This window comes from Zerene cesonia, unplaced genomic scaffold (assembly GCF_012273895.1).
Source record: "Zerene cesonia ecotype Mississippi unplaced genomic scaffold, Zerene_cesonia_1.1 Zces_u008, whole genome shotgun sequence".
Lineage (NCBI taxonomy): Eukaryota > Metazoa > Arthropoda > Insecta > Lepidoptera > Pieridae > Zerene > Zerene cesonia.
In genome coordinates, this window is record NW_024045138.1 from 609,595 (window position 1) to 631,993 (window position 22,399).

A 22,399-nucleotide genomic window follows, 5' to 3' on the forward strand; every position below is an offset into this window, starting at 1 on the left:
TTATCGTATCTCAGTACTAATTCTTGTGTTGGAAATCCCAAAGATTATCAATTTTTATATGGCACATAAAAGGTGTTACCTACATATAACTAGGGCGCAATAATCCGTAGGAATGACATCATTCATTAAAATTTATGAGGAAAAAAGAAAACTCAAAGATAAGCAAATAATTAATTAACAACCAAAAAAAAATTGCATTATTGCAACTTTTCTTTTTCATAGTAAAATATATCGTTTTAAGTTTAATACACGTTTATTCTGTATCTGTTTTCACTACATTTTTCTGTGAATTAAATCATTTCATTTAATTTTTTTAGGCTATCGAGTATTTACCGAGCTTATAATTTTAAAATGTTGCCAATTATTATATGATATTGTCAAAAATTGGAACAGACAATTTTTACGAACTTCGTAATACCTAATGAGACCTTTGTTGGAGTTGAATATTTATACTGTGAAATATCGTACAACCTAGTATAGTATTATGTTATCTGTGGTACAACTACTAAAGTACAAAACTACCCTACAGAGGGAAAGGGAAGGAAGGGGGAGGGGGTCCCAAAATATACTCTTTACTGGTATATTACACATCGAATACTTACACATATACATTGAAAAAACAACCTTTATTTAGAGTTTTAATCACAGTCTGGTAAAAAATAATAATAACTAGGTATTTATTTCGATTTCTTTAGCATTTTTGATCAAATTCACAATTGTACGACTCACCACTGTTTGCGGACTGTTAACACACGTGTTTTCGCGTTTATCACTGGTTGTATACTAGAATTTGAATATCACACGCTGGTACAAAACGTTCCTACATGATACGCTATCTATGGGTGTGCCAGAACTGCCTCTTTCTTTTGTAACCACAGTTAAGTTTGGATAACGGCCATTCTACGAATCTAATCTTTTTTTCTAGTAAAACAAATGGGTATTTTTATTTATGCAGGACGTATTAAAATTTATCTTAATCCAATGTAAAAATAGTCATAGATTATCACGTTAGTACACCTACGTATGTTACTTCTGTAGAAGTATTTCGTATCCATACGTTGGCGTCGTGCTGGAGTGTATGGGCCTTAATAAGCACGAGCAATGCCGGCAGAGTTACTCACGCCGGACAGGTCTAGAGTAAAAGGAGAGACCATTGTTTCAGTTTCTGGTCTTTTTCCTCTGGATACAGCAGTGCCAAAAGTACTTTATTTAGTTCTTTCCGCATCAATCCAAGGTGTAAGAGATTACGACGCAAAAAGTGGGGTGTTATAAGTTTGACGAGTCTGTGTGCGTCAGACACAGTCTGTCTGTCTGATTTCAGTTCAGATTCTTTTTTATTATGTGCGAGTTTTCTTAGACATGTTTGATAAAATTTATTCTTATTGATAAATCTGACCACCTTTCTTATTACGCAACCCCACAAATGCATAATATATGAAAGAACTTGATATACTATAAACAAGTTCAAGATTGCCGACAATACAAATGAAACAGAGGTTTTTTTTTTAATTTAAATTGAATGCTATTATCGAAATATTTCTTAAAATTACATTGGACTTTGAACTAGTATTAGCAATGCTAAGTTCAAACGCAATTATAACTTTCATTATATGGCTATCAAGAGATATCAATTGACTTAATGTAATGACATTTTTTATTTGATAAATACAATTGAAAAATGGAATTTCTTAAAGTCCGCAAAAACAAAATTGCAGTCAGCGTCATCTATTACTAGTATAGTATTATATTATCCGTGCTATTACATAGAAAAATTGCTCACGTAATCTTTTGTACGGTCTTTGTTTTATGCTTCAAATAGCCCTTTTTAATGGAGATGGCTGATATCATATTATATTACGGATCTTTGTCGTTGTGGTTGTACGATACTTCGTCTTGAACTGACAGATTTGGAAATGAAAGTAATTACTAAAAAAATCTCTATCACATCTTTGAAGATTCCCAAACAGCCGTCGCAGAATCCATCAACCGCTCGATGTTGTAATTTTTTCAAGATGGTAGGTTAAATATAATCTATCAAATTTTCAAGTCGAAGATATTGCCGTAAGGTAACAGGTTGAACAAGATGGCTAATGATACACACATCAGTCGTTGTTTATTGCCCGATAAAAAAATATATTTTAAGGGCTACCCAAAGGGTAAATCGGGACTACATCACAAAGACTTCGCCGTCCGTCTGATAATGTGATAGAGTGATAGAGTTTAGACTGAAATTGAAATTTTCTGTAACAACAAAATAAACCAACAAGAAACAATGAAAACTCGAGGCTAAACATCAGTTGACATAAATTGAATGGATGACCTCTTTTTGTTGACACTGTCCTTTTGTACAGCCCATTTGTACAGAACCTTACTGTTGCGACTGCGACTCGCACTTTACCGATTTTATTTTTATTTTGTTTCCTAGGATCGAAAACAGAACTCTGATTATCCCGGACAAGATATTATTAGTTAATGTCAAAATAATCTATCATCCTTTTAAAACACAACTCGCTCTGATTCACATATTAACAGAATTTCAATTTTGTTTTACAATAATTATTCTTATCATAATATGTACTCCTTAAATATCAGTCTAATTTAATTTTATATGACGACTGTACTACCCGTATGCAGTGCTATCGGAGCAATTTTTACCTTTTAAAAACATACTTTATTGACTTTTATACATTGAACCCTTTATCTTACCTAACTAGGTTATCTTTTCAGTGTACGTTGTTAAACAGAAGCACACATAAAACATTACTCTTTGTTGTTCGTTTTTACCTACTTAATTAAATTTCATAAACAGTTTAACTCTTTAGTACGGCATCCTATTAGCACTTTTTTCCATTGTGATATATATTTAAATCTCGATATATATCGAATATAGTTGCATCCATCCATTAGTAGTTATACACATAATATGTTTCAAGCTGCCCAAAGGAATTAAAAGCGGTATTCATACAATACACTACTTGATATAATAAAAAGGTTGATTTTTGGCTGAAATAATTAGTCTGTAACGCAATCCATTAATTTTATTCATAATACGATTTTGAAAGGTACATATAAAAGCTTCTTTACAGAATAAAAGACATTGCAATTACAAGCTATAAAAACTGTACATTTTTTTTTCATATCCTGATGCTTATATATAGTTTTTAAATCACAAGATTATAGTATTTTTATTAATTTCTAACGCCTATTAGTAGTTGAAAATGATCAAAATCTAAAGTTGCCTCAGGCGTTTGTATTTATAAAAAAAATATTTTGTTTGGTGATTCATTTGCTTACATAAAGGGATAAAATTACGTATTTTTGATGATAATTCTTACATAAATTATTGTATTAATTGTAATCTTCCAATTTAAATTTAATTTTTGTATGTATATTAAATAATAACGATAGATGTAAAATTTACAACTGTTAAAAGGTTTTTTAAATAGTGTGATACAATGTCGTGACTCATAGTTATAAAGTTATGAGTAGTTATGCTTAAGAATAAATAGATTTCAAGTCAAAATTAATAAAAATATATTTTACAATAGATTCTAAAAATACCAATAACATGCATGCTTGAAACGGAGCTATTTAGCAATCTAGTAAACGTCAACTGTCATGGTTCTCGGATCAATTGTCAATTCGATCATCTGATTGTCAAAGTTGTTTGCAGTCCGGCCCTCGCGTTTCTGATAAGCGTAATTAAGTGTTTATCGTTTATACAAAAATAATAAACATGGGTGACAGTGATACGAAGGTAAGATATGTAATCGCATGTCCTTGGAGTATGGTCATATTTGTAGTTATAATCAATTAAAAGATTCATGTCTGTCCGTGACCTTTCATATTCTAAAGGTCAGGTTAGACCCCAAATAAATGCAATGTTTTTCCTTGTTAAATAAAAAAGACGTTGTTGGGTACTTGATAAACATTTTTTTCCAATTAATGTTTATCTGTTAAGAACAAATGATGATCAGTATAACGTTGTTTCCTTCGTACTTTACGTAATAAGCTGTTCGCGGTTTTTTTAAATAATTTGAATGTCTATTAAGAAATAATTTATGCCATGCAGGTCTTAATGACCATATACACCATAATAATTGGCAACCGCTATAGAAGAAAGGAATATAAATTCGCGCCCAATTTGGAGCTTTTTATAGAATAATCTGTCTCTTATTTAAAAAGTTGCGAATTTATAACGATAAGCAATCTATTAGATTATATTAATACATCCACAAATTAATAAACACAAAATTCAAAATTACAGACCAATGACAACAGGCTGAAACCAGCGGTAAGATTCATGTAGAAAAATGTTTTTATGTTAATAACAATTGGTTTTGGTCATTCCCATTTTTTTATTTGTTTTTTAGACTAGGTGAAGGTTTTTTATCACAACATAGCCGGTCAGGAAATTGCAGAAACATTCCATCTTTATTTATATTATTATTAGACTGAGAACTACTAACATGATATGTGTATGTTTTGTGTTTATATATGACACAACTGGCCGTCCCTGGTTGACCCAGAATAAAAGTAAAATTATATACCCTATGATCCTCACAGATGATATGTCTTTCTATTGGAAAAAAGTTTTCAAAATGAGTTCAGGAGTTTCAAAGATTACCCCTACAACATTACAAACTCTCAAATTCATCTTTATAATTTAAGATGTCTATAAACCTTACATATACTAATGTATATTAAATATGTATTTAAAACAGTTCAGAAATAAATATTCTTATCACCAAGCAGAATGTTACTAAAACCCTTTATATAGACCAACTAAATATATGCATTTACAAAATAATTAGTCACTCTTTCAGAGGAGATTTCTTAAATACTCTGTGAAATGAAAATTTATTAATTAATTAATTTACACAAAGTCTTAACTTTATTCCTACAGTTATGAAAGGCAGGCATACAAGTATGAAACTATACTTACTTGTTTATATAGAAAAGAAGTGCAAAATGCTAATATTTCTATATTAATATTGTTTAATTTTATTAATAATGTTAAAACACATACAATTATTTAAAATGATGCACAAATTAATTACATTTGATACACAGGCTTATACCTATTTCTTTTCTTTATGGTTAAGATTAGATTCCCACCATTGATCTACCAGTCACTTAAATATTTGTGTTTTTATTATGTTTACTGGCGAGTAAGATACCTGTTTTATTTTTATACACTAATGATATAGTTAGGTTAGCTAGGTCAGTTGTTTTAAGTAATTGTGTTTATCTAAATTGTATTTATATGATATTTATCAATAAGACTGACCTTAATTCTTCTTTAAACAACCAAAGTTTATTTTTTATAATTATTGATACTCAGTATATGTCAAACCCAATATAAGTTACACTATGTATTGCTATCTCTCGTTTAAGTCATCACATTTCAAAGTAATAATTAACATAGTTTTAAAAACAAAAAAACACTTGAAAATTATTTAATTCTGGCGATCGTAATCAGGATAACATATAAACTCATGACGTTATTGTATTGTCACCGATCCGTCATAAATGTGCAAAGTTTGAAATAAATCTTTATGTATAAAGCGGACCAAATTCGAGTTTTAGGGTTTAAAACATTTTTAGGTTTCTTCATTACCATTAATGAAAATTTTGCCTAAACTAACTTAAGAACAATCGCGTCTCAGTATAGCAACATATATGAGCTTATGATGACAATGTAATGATGTAAGTTTTTCTAGTCTAATACGCGAGGATATTTTCCTGGAAACTGTTACATAACAAATGGTTTTTTGAAACGAAATCAGTTATGTATTAGCCGTTCAATCATCGATAATATGACTCAGATCCATTTTTTTCCGATTCGCCGTTGATTACGTGTATCGTTATCTTATTAGTACCTATCTTATTTACTGTATATTATAATATATTATTTGCAATATCACAATGAGTTGGTATATTTTATCACTCACTTGTGATGCTGCTAGAGGATGTGTTATGAAATGATGACAAGATTAAGTTTATATATATGCCTGTTCCTAAATGAATGTCCCATCGGAGTTAAGAAAAGAGGTTTAGAGGTATTACGTGAGGTAGTAAAGTGTTGACAGACTTTGAGTTGGATCGCATGGAATGTTCTCGATCTGACGTCTTCTAGCGCACTATCGTGTCAAATCTTCGGGTACCTAGTACTAGATATTTTTTTTTTTTTTTTAATGTCATAGCGGGCAGCTGAGCTGGTGGTTCGCCTGATGGTAAGCGATCACCACCGCCCATAAACATTCGCAAAGGTAGTACCTCTGTGAATGCGCTGCCCGCTTTTATGGGGTCAGGGAAAAGGAAAGGATTAACGACTGGAAAGAAGGAATGGACTAGGGCGGGTAAGGAAAATAAAAACGGGCCTCCGGATCTTGTGGAAGACAGGGACTATATCATAAATACTAGTGCATTCGTTTTCACCGTTCTGTCTTCTATATACATATGTTAAAAAAAAAGGTGTGTGTGCGATTCACACACGATAGAAGTGAAACTTCAGTAAATCGACAAAAGAATGAGATGAATATATATTAAATATAAAATAGTATTCATATTTCTGTCTCATTCTTTGCCGGCTTCATTCTACACATTTTTGTATTTGTGTCTCTCTCACCTGTCGTTTTTCCGTTGCATCAGCTTTGAAATCACAACGATTCTAAAGAAGTTTCACTTCAATAGAGCAGATGTATATTAAAAAATGACAGTTTTCTTTACGGATACGTATTTAGGTGATGAGTCTTAGTTAGAGATTCCTGAAAGATTGACACGTAATGAGATTACACCAGAAATCGAACCCGGTAATCACAAGCACCACACCCACTTAATAAGCCACTGCGACAAGGGGGCGGTATAAAGATAAACCCTGTTTATTTGTGTTTATCGTTTCACCAAAATAAGAATGATTTCATGCCACGAAACATACACATATCAGGTCTCGGCAACGGTTTCATTATTTTATCTATTTTTTCATCACAAATTATTAGTATAGCTGTAATTATACAATGATGACTTTTATGTTTGCGTAAATGATTCTTATTTGTAATATATCGTAAGTAATAATTATTAAGTAAATTACTTTAATGACTCCTCGATTCATATTTTTTACCCGATAAAGTAGACGTTAAAAAATATATTCAACTTCAGTCATACATACTAGATTTTATCAGCACCTAAAATTATAAATATTCCAAACATCGATACAGACATTTTTTTATAAAGTCAGCTACCTATAGTATATAATATATAATTATATGTTTCACTTAAGATTGGTTTTTCCACAATGAATGTAAATTAATATATTTTTTTTGTATTTATATTAAGATCCATTTTACACACAATAATGTCAGGTTTTTCTTATAAATAAAACCTGTATATGTCATAGTTGTAGCCACACTAACTCGATAGTTATTTATCTTATAGTCATTTTAATTTAAAGTACCTTGTCTTCTTATATTTTCAAAACACTTTTGCATGTCCAGGTATTTTATTAAGGGTAGTATATTAATATTATTAGAATTCTTTTCACAAGCATGTTTAATCCGTTAGCATTTAAGAAAAATATATCAACAAAATATATTTTACCCCTTATATTATAAACTCTTCTCAGTAAGTTTAAATTTGTACGTATGGATGTGATTAATTGTCATAGCTTATAGTCTGGATTGTCTCAAACTTTTTACCCTGGGTACAATGCGAGTGACGCCGCGGGTTACAGCCAGTATTCATATAGAACTTTCATTTAAAAAAATATTAAAGTTAAATTAATGCAACTGGACCATAGATACTAAAAGAGGCAGGATAATTTTCAATTCACTCATTTCGAAATGTATCTAATAAATGTCGGTTTAATTTTCTTACTAATTTACGTAATATGATTCTAATTTTCCTCACCATTATGCAGTCTTTATCCGTCTCCAATATATGCCCACCCAAAACAAGGTTGATTGCTTATTTATTGTGTTCATACAGAGCTTTGTTTACCGTTTATACTTGTCAAGTGATTAAGCAAGGAGTGTGTTATCCTAATCAATTGGGACCTTCTGATAAACTATCTGCTCGTTATAAATTATTGTAGACGCGTTTTTGTTTAGTCAGATCGCGACCTTCGTTTGACATCTCCCGCGTTTTTTTAGCGCCCGTGACGTAATTTGCCGCCAATTTTGACGTGACATTTGCAATTGGAAATGGATTTGCTCTCTATGGTAAATAACAATGTTTCATCTGTAGTTTTTTTTTCACATAAAAAATGTAAAAGTATAGTTTTTAGTGAAATTACTTATAATGTGCTCGCTGCCCGCGGAAACGCCCGCGTAGTCTGAGGAAACGATAGACACGGTTTTTTTTTCAAAGTTTCCGTTCCTGCAGGATTTTCGGGATGATCACTATTCTAGGTCCTTTCTCGGTTTTCGTTTCGTTCGTTTTCTTAAACTATTCTATCAAATTTCATCCAAATCGTTTCAGTGGTTTAGTCCTGAAGTAGAGTAAGACCCACAGAGTTACAATCGTATGTATAGTATTAGTTAGATTTGCAGATAAATTCACTGAAATATAAAAGAAAAGGTTTATTTGATGTGTTTATATATTATATCATCGTTTATATTCGTTTATATTATATCTTATTTTTTCAAAATTATTTACTATCCTACCCGTGCCCACTTAGCTGGGCGTAAATTCTGCTGCGTAGTTCTTAGTATTGAGTTCGATTATTTCGTGTGTTCATTGATAAGAATTTCATTCGAGAAAGAATTTAACGAGAATTAATATCATAGAAACGAAAATCCCGACTGCTCAATTTTAAGTTTAGTTGTATTTATATTTTTACGATATTCATTTCATGTCATTGTTAGGATAAAAAAAATAACAAACCGAGGTAGGTTTCTTATTTGCGGACGCCAATTTAATGTACTCGTAAATACGAGTACAGACAGTTAACACAGGCTATATAGCCTGTGTTTACTGTCTGTACTAACATAATTCTGACGATTACAACGATAGTATATCAGAATTCGTGCAATAATTTTGGCTGCAGAGCGTTTTAAAGTAATGGACATATATACATACATATATACGCACAAAAACATTACACTGCCTCGGTCAGTCGGGTAAAAACAAAAGTGATGCGCCGGCGCATAGATCGCTCTGAATAATAATGTCGTCATATAGCTATGTTTCAATCGTTACAAAAATATTATATGCTAATATCTTTCTTTCATTTAACGAAAAGAAAAAAAAACAACTAGCACAGTACCACGGTATTTTTTGTAGACTTATAAAGACCAACATTTTGGTATCCACGCCGGTAGAGGATCGCATCTTGCTCGTGATTGTTTGACTAAATTTACTTTTGCTACGATTTTTATAGATTTTTTGTTTTCACCACAATAAAAGAATTTACAGTATCGGATGATACAAACACATATTAGATAGCTTCGACCACAGAGACAGTGCTAGGGTTAAGTAGAAAAAAAAACTGTCGAATTGATAATCTCTTCCTTTTATTTGAAGTGGGAACTATATAAACTGATTTAAAAAAATAAAGCCGTCGTGTATGGCCGCCCTTAGGTTGAATATTCATAGAGTATCTTCGTACATAGCAGAGCTTCTTATAATAATCAATTGGCTAGCCAACTTCCGCTGATAAACAATTGAAACTCATATTTATGTCAGTTGTTAAATTGCGCGCGGCGACAGACGCTCGCGCCATTGCGTTTGACAAGCGTTCCCGCTCATTTTTGACATATCGAGTGTAAAGTGATTTTGTTTTTTTTTTTTCGAAGAAGTGTTAGCAAATACAATGGATGTATTAAATAAGGTAAAACTATAACTGTTTTAATGAAATAAAATAATATTAATTCGTCTATATTCTATCATGTTTTAACGCTTTGTGTAAATTTTAATTAGATGTCTTTATATTTTTTGTGTCTATTGTTACTGTTACTGTTTAACTTTAACTCTTTGTTATGGATTTTTGATACTGATGATGCAGTTAGGTTATATTTTTTAAAATATTTTCTAATACTATATATAATTAGATACTGATTTTTAATTTTTGTGACAATGTTATTGTGTAGTGTGTTAATTTCATCTTTTAATTGTCGTATGTCCCTTAAAAATTTTTTTAAACGTTTATACATTTTTAAGGGGGTAATTATTGTAGATGCAATCCACATTATAAATAACTAAATTACTGAATAATTAATATTAAAACAATTTAATTAATAGGAACTAAATATGTAAACTAAAATTGTCTCACTCTGAGTATATTTTCGACTATTTAATGACATTTATAAAGATACTAAATGCACGATATTTCATATGTATATGTTGCAGGCAAATTGTATAATGTCGCCGGTTACAAACCTCGGCATTTTGTTTTATGCCGAGAATTCAGAATCAGAAAATGTTGGTTTGTTTAGCAGGTTAGGTTAGATTCGTTGTATTTTAAGCTACCCAAAAAGTGGATGCTACTATGCAAGTTACGCTTGGCATAATACAAAATGACTAGCGTCTATTAACTGACGGCGAAATTATACAATTTGACTGCGACATAGATAACAATTCACGATTAGATAACTACGACACAATTATCGTCATTCTATTGAACTTTGCTCAGATTTATAACTCCGATATTTATCAATTTTAATAAAATTTATGTTATGTACCTACTTGGCTGAAATATGTTTTAATATCTAATTAATCCATTGCGTACATAAATCGTGGTGTCATAATATACTAGTTTCTCGCCCGTAATTCTTTCACCATTGGGTTTCCAATGGTTGCAACTTCACTGAGTGGCATAGGCTATATATGTACCGTGGGTGACGCCGGGGCGAACAACTATCATGAAGTAAAATATATGTGTATGAAGTAAACTATATACAATAACATATACGTTAGGTCATAACTGTCCACATAGCATAAAAAATAAAGCTCTTCTTTAAAAATGAACCTTAAAATAAAAAGAAGTCTCATAAATTAAGGGCATGAAAAGAGCGCTCGTTAGTTTAAAAATTCATCAACTTAAAATTATTTTTTAAAGCGAGAATTTGGATATAATACTAAATTAGACACCCCAAAGCAATAATAAAGAAATAATGCCTTATGTAATTATTTTCAACAAAAAAAATCACCCATCTTCCTCCGAGGAAGATACGATTCTAAATCCTAAATGAGCCATGTTTATCGCTTGAAGCCCCACGGAATTATGGAGTTAAAAAAAATACCTCCTAGACCTGAGACCTTGAATTTTTTATAAAGAATTAGATGCATCATTAAGTCGCAAGAAGGATATATTGTGCTATATAAACATATTGAATTTACCTCATTATCGTAACCTTATACCAAAGCCAATGCTTTGACGCCAGTACTCTGTAGTTATATCTCCACAAGGTTGAGGACGAAATTCGATATCAAATGTATCCATGATATGGTTGTCTTTACGCTCGATTGTAATCGATAAGATATAATAATCGAATGGAGATATAAGATGCAATCGAATAAATTCATCGACTTATAACAAACTCAAGCATTTATTCAATTACGAGCACTTTTGTATCACCATTACATAGTTCAACTAATGTTATAGATGTAAAAAAAACACGTGCATACTCCAATAGACTTAAGATATGGCCGAATACAACAAGCTTACAAAGTACTCGTATATTACGATATTTTGGCCTGATGCGATTTCCAATGAAAAACTGGGACATCACAAACCAAAAAACTATAACTCAGCAAATTTAAAAAATTTGAAAAGTGGGAAAGTGGGGATGGATAGTCTGCCTTAGAAGGCCAGAATATAAAGTAGCATATACGGCTTTAGATAGGGCCAGGTTGGTCCCTGGAAAGGACTGACCTGGTGGCAAGGAGCTAAAAAGGAGCCAAGGAGCCCGAGATCGTACCGTTACTGAAGAATTTTACTCAGCTTTTATGCTTCTCGAGGAGTTAAAGAACAATCATCAATGATTTATTTGCGAACGTCTTTTTTATATCGTAGTCTTCAAAAGTTCTCGATAGTCGTTTGATGGTAAGCGCTGTCACAGTACAACGAAGATCAAGATGAGGCTTTGGGCTCTACGCTTTCATAGCTTTTGTTAATTTATCAAATTTCTTAGAGAGTAATCTTCCTTATAATTGAACCTATTGATCAATGCAATAGAGGTAAAAAGTGCAATTAGTCTATATGATAATCGAAATTTCTGGAATCCATGAATGCATTTTCGTCCTATTTCAAAAGTAATGGAATGTTTTCTTTCTACTTTATCTTTTATATATTTATTTATCGTACCTTCACAAAATATATATCTAAGGCGCATAAAAATTACACGATTGGTATAAAATGCATTATATAAAGGTCATTTATATCTACATAAAACGGCTCTGTAATTAATATATAAAACAATAACAGTGATAAACGGAGTAGTTTATACTTTGGAGATAACTTGAATAGTGTAGATTGTGGGTACACAAGTTTTTTATCGTCTTTTAATGTGTTTCTGTCGACGCTTTGAACAGTAATGTTTAGCTTGCTATATTTATACCTATATTCAGACATCACCGAAATAGATTTTACAAGTCATCGTGATCTCTTCAAGCTGCTAATAGGTCTCTATACAAGGCTTAGCGGGAATACGATCGTTCATGAATATTACGGGTGTGAATTTCTTGATATTTATGGAATACCCTCATAGGAGGCCTGTGTCCCAGCTGTGGGAACATATATATGGGCTGCTGATGATGAATGAAATACGTCTCTTTAAAGAAGTAGCTGACGAGTTCCTTGCCGATTCTTCACGGTAGAAACGACCTTCCAATCGCTGGTAGTTTTCAAAAATAGCTGTCATAAGTACTGGTGTATATTTACATAAACAAAATAGCAATTTTCCTTGAATAATTGAAATATAGTGTAAAACATTTTCTTGTTATAATAGCAATCGTTAAGACTGATATAGAGTAATAAATATGTATGCCATTAACACGTCTGGATATGCTATTATCGTCACTATTTACTTGGGCATAATATTTGTATTTCTTATTTACATTATAACAAACATTCATTTATTCAATTGGATTTCTTTTATAAGCGTTTTTGAACACTTATTAATAGAAATTAAAAACTTTTTAACGGATTTTAAACGCGATTTATTCATTATATTATTAACCCGACGTTTCGAACACTTTACAGCGAGCCAGTCTCCCCGTGACCACGCTCAAAAAAAAAAAAATCGCGTTTAAAATCCGTTAAAAAGTTTTTAATTTCTAAATGTATAATACTCGCGTAAAACCAAACACAAGAAAATACCACTTATTAATATTTAAGATTTAATATACAGAAGAGTCGGCAAGAAAGTCTGCAGTAGTAAAAACACAGTTGTATTTTTAATTATCCGCACTAATTGGAATTATAGATGTGAAAGTGTGTTTGTTTGTCCCTACACGTCGCAACGGAGTGATTTTATCGTATGATGTGTGTGGTCTGGATAGATAAGGAGTGCGAAGATAGGTCTCGTTCTAATGGGAATGTAAGAGGACTATAAGAGGATTTAATAGAATTGCACTATATAATTGACACCTGTGTTTGCCTGATATCGATCATTCAGGGATAATCGAACTTTGTACTTTACTTCTATCTTCATATCTATTTAGCCTCGAGACTTCATTCGCACAAAGTACATCCTAATGATTTCATATAATATGTATGTATGTACTCAACTGCTGGACACCCACAATTTGTTCAATTGACTCCAGTTTATTGAGACGAAATTCTAGATAGTTCTGTAACGTGTAGACTAACACTAACATATACCTTATTAACTACATAGTATAAAACAAAGTCGTTTTCTCTGTCCCTATGTATGCTTAAATCTTGAAAACTACGCAATGAATTTTGATGGGGGTTATTTTAACAGATAAAGTGATTCAAGAGGAAGGTTTATATGTATAATAACATCTTTAAACTACTCCGAGTTAACGCGTGCGAAGCCGCGGGTAAAAGCTAGTTAAATATAAATTATTTCATTGATTGCTTATTATTACTAATACTAATTTGATAAGTTTTAATCAAATAACTGTCAGTCACTTTAAAGTGCCTACATCGTTTTTGGAGTCGTATACGCTACACCTATTATCTAGGATATTGTATATTATGCGCGCAAAGCCTGGTGAAACGACTAGTATCTAATAAAATAGCAATACCATTGTATTTTAGTATCTTACGCGCATTGTACCATATGCACGTAGTTTAATTTGTTTTTTTTATCTGTGTTCTTGTCTAGAGGTTATAAATAATTGAATTAACGAAGTTTAAAACTGTTCCGGTCTTCCTTAAGTATTTTTATAAGATCAATTTAAATTGTCATGCTAATTGCTGAACAAAAATCGACGTTATTTGGATAACTTAAGAAACTATCAAGTTGCATAATAGAATTGAACATGGTTATCACCACGGATTTCAACCTATCTTGGGTACGTAAATATAGCCTATCTAAGCTATCCTAATGCCTCTAGCCTCCTAAGATCAGCGTGTTGAAACAAACTGTTTTGATAATAAAAGCCTTAGAGTACATTGCTCTTCATATCGGATAGATCCATAAACTGTTATTACATAAGCAGCAATGAAACAAAAGTGATTAGCTATTGTCATGCCAGTTCAGTTAAATTGATAAAAGGGCTGTTAACTCGAAGAAATAACGCAGAAAGACGTACGGTCGTTTTGATGCAAAGCCATTTACTTTACTATACTCTAGTCTATATCTATACTAATATTATAGAGCTGAAGAGTTTGTTTGTTTAAACGCGCTAATCTCGGGAACTGTTGGTCCTATTTGAAAAATTATTTCAGTGTTAGATAGTCCATTTATTGAAGAAGGCTATAGGCTATATATGTACCACAGGCGAAGCCGGGGCGGACCGCTCATAACTATATAATCTTTGATATTAAAACGAACAAATATAATTTGCATTTAACGGTGATGGAGAGTCTTCATTCGATTATTAATAACCAGCTACCGTGGCCCCTCCACTATAGCGGCTCGTCGGAACACAGTGGGGTTTTAGTGTTTAGGATTTTTTTTTTGTTGTTAAACGGAATTCGGACTTTCGACCGATTGGCACGAAGATTTTATGTTCGATAGGAAATTATTGTTATTTGATTCCCTTTTAGAATTTGTAGTAGTTCCTCCCCCACCCCCCACTTCCAGCTCGGTGACCTTTTACCATCGAAATACACACAGCAATTCCGTGCCTAATTGCTAGAGTTAGTATAATCTGTGCTAATAGTGCGGAATTTCGACGCATCTGTTTATTTACTCGTGTCACGTTGAAGGCCAAGTATGTTTATCTTTCTAGAAATTAATTACGTCTCAACGTTATGTCAATGGCAATATAATAGAGCTAAATATAAAAGGCCCTGTGTGCTTGAGAATTATTGAAAACTAGCTGTAACTCGCGGCATTACTCGTGTGGTAACCGGATAAATAGCTATCCAGACTATAATCTTTATCCGGAACATATTTCACACATATACGGTAGGTGGTTTTCGCTTGAAAAAATAACAAATATCCATACATAAAAGTTTTCGCGTTTACAATATTAGTAGGATTTATATATTATTTGCCGTTCTACATTGGTTTTAAATAAAGACTAATTCAAAGCTAGTCAGAAAATACAGTCAAGTTAACATCAAAATATTTTGCATCGTCCTTCACTCTAAACATATTGCACAAGGTCATACAATGACGGCATCATAATTTAACTCCACAAGATATATTTACAACAAAAAGAGATGAAAATTATCTAGATAGGAGCGATTCATCGTGACACATGAAATAACTGCACCGTCATGCTTGGTTCACTACCCAGTATCCTTCCGTATACTACTCGGAATAATATAAATTGCCCTAACCTAATATAATACCATATACTTACATTACATCGTCGTTTTCTTGTAGGTTTTTTGTGTATAATCATGTGTTATTTGATGATAAGGACACAATTTTTTTACCTACATATAAACGTAGGTATCGACTTTAACAGAAATTATTACGTTCTTAATTTTAACCATTTATCTATCTATCTATACTATAATCAAAATGGTCGGGGTCAAATTCTGTTCATTGAAGATATCTAGATTTTTTTTTTTGTGGGGCGTTTTATTGTCGATACTGAAATATAAAATGCAATTTACAAAATTTTTGTCTGTCTGTCTTTCTGTACCTCGAATGAGAGTCACGCAAAAACTGCTGAACTGAGTTTGATGAAACTTGGTATGGTTATAGCATCTACTCCGAGGAAGGATCTTATTTATTTCATCTCGGAAAACGATACGGTGTCTCAGAGGTAAAAGTCAATCTAAGTATATAGGGGGAGGGGTGGAAGTCAATCTAACACGAACGAAGACGCGGGTACAGCTGGTTTGTATATATTATTTTGTTTTCGTTAAACGTATGGTAACGAATTTATAATAGTTATCTCAGCGTTTAATACTGATGATAACCTTTTGACTAGTTTGACCTCGGCGCGGACGTTTATCAAAGATTCATTCGTGTTAGGCCAATGTCAGCGTGGTAGCACTAAAATCTATCAAAATACACAAATTCTAATAATGATATTTAACAATACACTATTTAGTACGTATACCCCTTTTTCCACTAACACTTGGCGTAGCACCTCTAGTGGGTGGAGCCATTAACAAATAAAAGGTTCCCCCTCAATTCCCTTTCAAAGAAGGAACGTTAAGAGTATCACGTATGGAAGTATGGAACTCATTAAGAATATTATGGACACCAAACATTGTTATTTTTAAACGGTTTTAATATATCAAAAACTCTGGACATTTGTTCAAAATCGAACTATCTATAATAATGTACAAATAGATTTTTATATTAAGTCTTGTACTTTTTATCATTTCATTTTTGAATTAAGACAATTTATTTATAGCTGTTATATAGATAAATGCAGTTAAAAGTAATAAAAAAAAAAAAAACACAAAACATCTCTCAGCAAAAAATACTGATATAATTACTATATGGATGTGACACAAGGCTGATTATTTTCCACCTCAAAACAACATCATACATCACAGAAGTATTTAGAAATATTGAACCTAGAAAGCTTTTCTATTATAAATAATATTATAGACATTATGATATTGTAAAGCGAGCAAAGGAATTCTCCTTCCTTAGCAGTACTAATTCCAGTGTGGAAAAAACAGAGCTATGCAGGTCGACTAACACCATCACTTTCTCACACTGGCTTTAGTACTGCTTTAAGACGCCTCGGTAGCCCCCCAGACGTTAATTTGTCCACCTGAAAAAACCGGCAACTCTGGTGTTGTTATAGGTGGTTTGCTGGCCCTATCCTATTTATAAGTAGTAATAACGCGTCGTGTCATAAATAGACCATAAAACATAATAAAACTAAAATAAAAAATAGAAATCATTGTCTTGAAAGTACTGTAAATAATTTCAGATAAGAAGCCACCAACGGACGCCGTCAGGGTCCCGCGACTTCAAAGAGGCAACGAAGAGAGATGCCCTCGCTCGCCTGGAGGTGGATCTTGAGAAGCTGGTGGCCTCCCTCCCAGCTAACAAGCGGCCCATGGTGGAGAAAGAGTTCCAGGGCTTTAAGAACCTCTTCAGCAGATTTTTGGCTGAACGTAAGTCACGTTTCGGTGTCAATTTCCTTAAAAAAAATGTTTAAACGTGTCTAAGATATTTTCGATAAAAATTGGGGAACGGCGAAGAAAATACAGTCGAATTGATACGAACTCCTCTTTTAAAGTCGGTTGAAAAATCGTATGCGTGTTAGCTATCGAAAACGCTTAAGGCAAGTAGAATATTAAGTGACACATTAGCATCAAGTACATATTGTGTTAAAAGGGTGGGTACGATTTATTTTGGTCGGAATAGATAAGACAATGGAAGTATAACGTGTATATATCTACATGGTAGGCTGGTTCGATAAAAATATTTTGCGTAGTTTTTATTGTAATCGCTTCCTTCTTTTACTGGTTGCTGGTTTGTGGATAAGGGACATACATACTGAAAACTCTTGACATTATAAACATATAGATAACTAGCTGCGCATCGCGTATTTATATAGCTTATGTCTTATCATTATGAGGTATATTATTATAAAGTTTTGTAGTTTTTACATGAAAGAGTAAGAAATATCCATCGGTCCATACTTACAAACTTTCGGATGTATCGTGTACGTGGTGTTAGCAAATCGATAGATATTATATTTGTCCGTTTTAGTTAATTCCTGAAGTTCATTTCACCATTATATTGCACTAGCTGCGCCCCGCTGTTTCACCCGTGTAAGTCCGTATCCCGTAGGAATATCGGGATAAATGCCTATATGTTATTGCAGTTGTCCAGCTATCTTCGTACCAAATTTCATTCCAATCGGTTCAGTAGTTTTTGCGTGAAAGAGCAGCAAACATACACACATCCTTACAAACTTATGCATTTATAATATTAGTAGGATTTGTTTTATTCATGCTAAGCTTGGACACACATAATTTATGCTAAATCCACATAAAAAAAAACCTTACAGAGGGTCCATCGGTAACCTGGGAGAAGATACAAAAACTACCAGAAGGAGCTGTCATAGACTATTCCACTCTGCAGACACCGACCACAGATAATATTCACCATATGCTGGATAAGCTCGTGGTTGTCAAGCTGAACGGTGGTCTGGGCACTTCCATGGGATGCAAAGGACCTAAGTCCGTGATACAAGTTAGGAATGAGTTGACCTTCCTCGATCTTACCGTACAGCAAATTGAGGTGAGTTTCTCTTTGAAAAATTATCGCGATTGACAAGGGTTATATAAAATTCATTATATGAAAAACCCTAAACTCAAAATGAAACTCAAACATTTATTTATTCAATACTAGCTTTTGCCCGCGGCTTTGCACGCGTTAAATTTGGAGTAGTTTAATAGATGTCATACAAATAAACCTTCCTTTTGAACCACTCTATTTATTTAAGAAACCCCATCAAAATCCGTTGCGTAGTTTTAAAGATTTAAGAGACATTTTAGACAGACCGACCGACAGACAGTCAGACAGTGTTACTTTTGCATTTATAATACGGCAGGAATTATGTAAAAAGTAATCATAGGATTTTTATTAACAACAATAATGGGTTAAAATATTGATAGCAGTACATTTCCTTAAACGTGCCCATTTTAACAACATGAAATCATTTCTGTACACCTGTTCCAATATTTATTATTGATAAACATTTCAGTTTGCCGCCATAAACCAGCTAAATATAATACAACGTGATTAAATGAAATATCCCAAAACGCACTAATGAACACCTGAACAACATTATATAGGCTTTCTGCAATTAAAGCGCCAGGGCATGTTAATAAATAGTTTTTAATTTTAAATTTATGGCCAGTTTCTCGGTTTCTGGATAAGTTCTATTGTACCTTATTCGTCCATTAAAATGACAAAGTGCAATGTATCAGAATGTACGTGAAAAGGTGTCAAATAGGATTATTAGGAACACTGGAGTACAAAATGGCAACAAGCTCATAATCTTTCATAGCACCTAAGCCAGACTGAAACCGGTTTCTATTCTTCTACCCGCAGCACCTAAACAAAACGTACAAATGCAACGTGCCCCTCGTGCTGATGAACTCGTTCAACACGGACGAGGACACGCAGAAGGTGATCCGCAAGTACAAGGGGCTGAAGCTGGACATACACACGTTCAACCAGTCCTGCCACCCGCGCATTAACCGCGAGTCGTTGCTGCCCGTGCCGAAAAATGGGGACGTGCATGCGGATATCGAAGCGTAAGTGTTTTGATTGGTGTTAAATTTAGTTCGAAAAACTAAATTACAAGCTTTTATGATGGAATCTTGCTGAATTGTGCCACTTGTTCTTATATATAGATCGTAATGAAAGATATTTAAATATATAAATTGTTTTAATAAGGGTAAAAATTATTTACTCCTAAAAATATCATGTTGTCACTGTCCGTTAAAAGTGGGTCAAAATCGAGTCTTAAGGCTCGTTGAAGCTATTAAAAGGGTGTTAACAAAAAAAAAATACAAACACTAAAATCTCCTTTTTTATGGTATTTCTGAACCACATTAAAAACGACCTTAACCTTTTAAATAGTGTTCAATAAAAGTAAGGTTTAGTATTATCATTATAAATAAATTTGGCTTTGTAAAGACAACTTCTTAATATAGTTTAAACTTGTAAAAATAAAGAGAGGTATATAATAAAAATACACTTTTTCCCAGGTGGTACCCGCCAGGTCACGGTGACTTCTACGAGTCATTCTACAACTCGGGCCTCCTACAGAAGTTCATAAAAGAGGGCAGAACATACTGTTTCATCAGCAACATCGACAATCTCGGCGCCACAGTCGACCTGAACATCCTCAGCCTCCTGCTGAACCCAGATGCGAAAGCCTCAGAATTCGTCATGGAGGTCACGGACAAAACGAGAGCGGACGTCAAAGGAGGCACTCTCATCCAGTACGAAGATAAACTGAGGCTGTTGGAAATAGCCCAAGTGCCGAAGGAGCACGTGGACGACTTCAAATCCGTCAGCCAGTTCAAATTCTTCAACACGAACAACTTGTGGGCGAAATTGGACGCAATACAGAGGGTCGTAGAGCAGGGGTCGCTGAACATGGAAATAATCGTGAACAACAAGAGCTTGGCTGATGGCCTCAACGTGATACAATTGGAGACGGCGGTGGGGGCAGCCATGAAGTGCTTCGAGGGGGGCATCGGGGTGAATGTGCCCAGAAGCCGATTCTTGCCAGTGAAGAAGACCTCGGATCTATTGTTAGTGATGTCCAACCTGTACAGCCTGTCCCACGGGTCGCTAGTGATGTCCCCGCAGCGGATGTTCCCGTCTACTCCTTTAGTGAAGTTGGGCGATAAAAATTTCGCGAAAGTGAAGGAGTTTCTGAATAGATTCGCGACGATACCGGATCTCATCGAGTTGGACCATTTGACGGTGTCTGGGGATGTCACTTTTGGAAGAGGCGTTTCTTTGAAGGTGCGTATTTTAATTTTAAAATTCTATATTATAGCTAACCCGGCTAACGCTGTTCTTTCGTACTCTTATCATTTAAGGGTGTGGAAAATAGATGTTGGTCGATTCTCAGATCTGACTGATAGGCACATGCAATTTCATGAGAATCGGTCTAGCCATTAGGAGGAGTATAGTTATAACATTGCGACACAAAAATTTTATAAATAGAAATGTGTATGGTTAAGTTGACAAAATATTAAGTTGTCGACCCTTGCAGCATTGTAGAATTAAATTTTGCGCCAGAATTTTACTTTACCAATTTCATTTTTGAAGACAAACTAGGGTTATACATTAATTTTATAATTATGATAGCTGTACCCGCGACTTCGTTCGCGTTTGTCGTTAAATACTTAGATTGACTTTCACTCCTCCCCCTCAGACACCATATTGATTTCCGGGATGAAAAGTAAATAAGATCCTTCCTCGGAATAGGTGCTATAACCATATCAAGTTTCATCTAAATCCGTTCAGTAGTTTCTGCGTGATTTTCATTCAAGATACAGAAAGATAGACAATTTTTTTTTAAATTGCATTATATATACAAAAATCTAAATATCTTCAATGTACAGAATTTAATCCCGACCTTTTTTATTATGGTATAGATTATATCATACTTAAGTTAGTCTTCATATATTAATTAAATAAAACTCTATTCCTTACGTGTTAAAGTTTAATTTTCCATGTCTTTACAGGGAACGGTGATTATCATAGCTAATCATGGAGACAGAATCGACATACCATCAGGTGCTGTGCTCGAAAACAAGATTGTATCAGGAAATCTGCGTATATTAGATCATTAACGTTATAAATAAATTATATTTAAATACGGTTCTTAGCGAATTCCTATATAAAACCTAAAAATAAGTTAAACTAGAGATTTTAAGACCGTTTTCTCGAAACATAAAGTTAGTTCTTTTTTCAAGCAGGGATGAAAAATTGTCGATTACATTGTTAAAAATTATTTATTTTGTAGTCTTTAAACGAATTTGATTGCTTTGTCAAACAAATCTTTTTTTTTTCTTTAAAATAAATTATTTATTATTTTATTTATAAGTGTAAATAAAATATGCCAGATCTATTATATGTTTATTTATGAAATGCAGATAAATAAATCTCTAAATATATTTTTTTAATTCAATTAATGTCGCTGCTCATAGGATAGGTCGTACATTTCCATAGATTAGTTTCTATAAGTACAATGTAAGTTGAAAAAAATGAGAATTTTTTCTTTAATTGTTAAGTTTTTTAATGAAATTTATGAGATTTTAGATACATGGCTATGCACAAAATATTATATGGTGGTTACATAA

The 22,399-nt window shown here is 33.1% G+C and overlaps 2 protein-coding genes across 5 annotated transcripts in view; one reads left to right on the forward strand and one right to left on the reverse strand.

The window, feature by feature from the left end:
• LOC119839114 (solute carrier organic anion transporter family member 1B3-like) overlaps positions 1 to 847 on the reverse strand; it is a 14,373-nt gene extending 13,526 nt beyond the window's left edge. The window contains exon 1 of the mRNA XM_038365311.1: positions 730 to 847. The gene's annotated coding sequence lies outside the window, so the exon portion shown is untranslated. The remainder of the gene's footprint in view (positions 1 to 729) is intronic.
• Positions 848 to 3,624: 2,777 nt separating this feature from the next.
• Positions 3,625 to 22,013, forward strand: LOC119839129 (UTP--glucose-1-phosphate uridylyltransferase). Of its 4 annotated transcripts, XM_038365325.1 has the most exons (7): positions 3,646 to 3,757; positions 4,268 to 4,294; positions 17,485 to 17,671; positions 18,574 to 18,806; positions 19,623 to 19,828; positions 20,285 to 21,053; positions 21,782 to 22,013. In XM_038365325.1, exons 1-7 carry the CDS (start codon positions 3,737 to 3,739, stop codon positions 21,887 to 21,889), a joined length of 1,551 nt encoding a protein of 516 aa, XP_038221253.1. In that variant the 5' UTR covers positions 3,646 to 3,736; the 3' UTR covers positions 21,890 to 22,013. The 4 variants fall into 4 exon arrangements, with proteins under 4 accessions (XP_038221254.1, XP_038221253.1, XP_038221255.1 ...); XM_038365326.1 differs by lacking the exon at positions 4,268 to 4,294 and having other exon boundaries at positions 3,625 to 3,757; XM_038365327.1 differs by lacking the exons at positions 3,646 to 3,757; positions 4,268 to 4,294 and adding an exon at positions 9,659 to 9,829.
• The last annotated feature ends 386 nt before the right edge of the window (positions 22,014 to 22,399 follow it).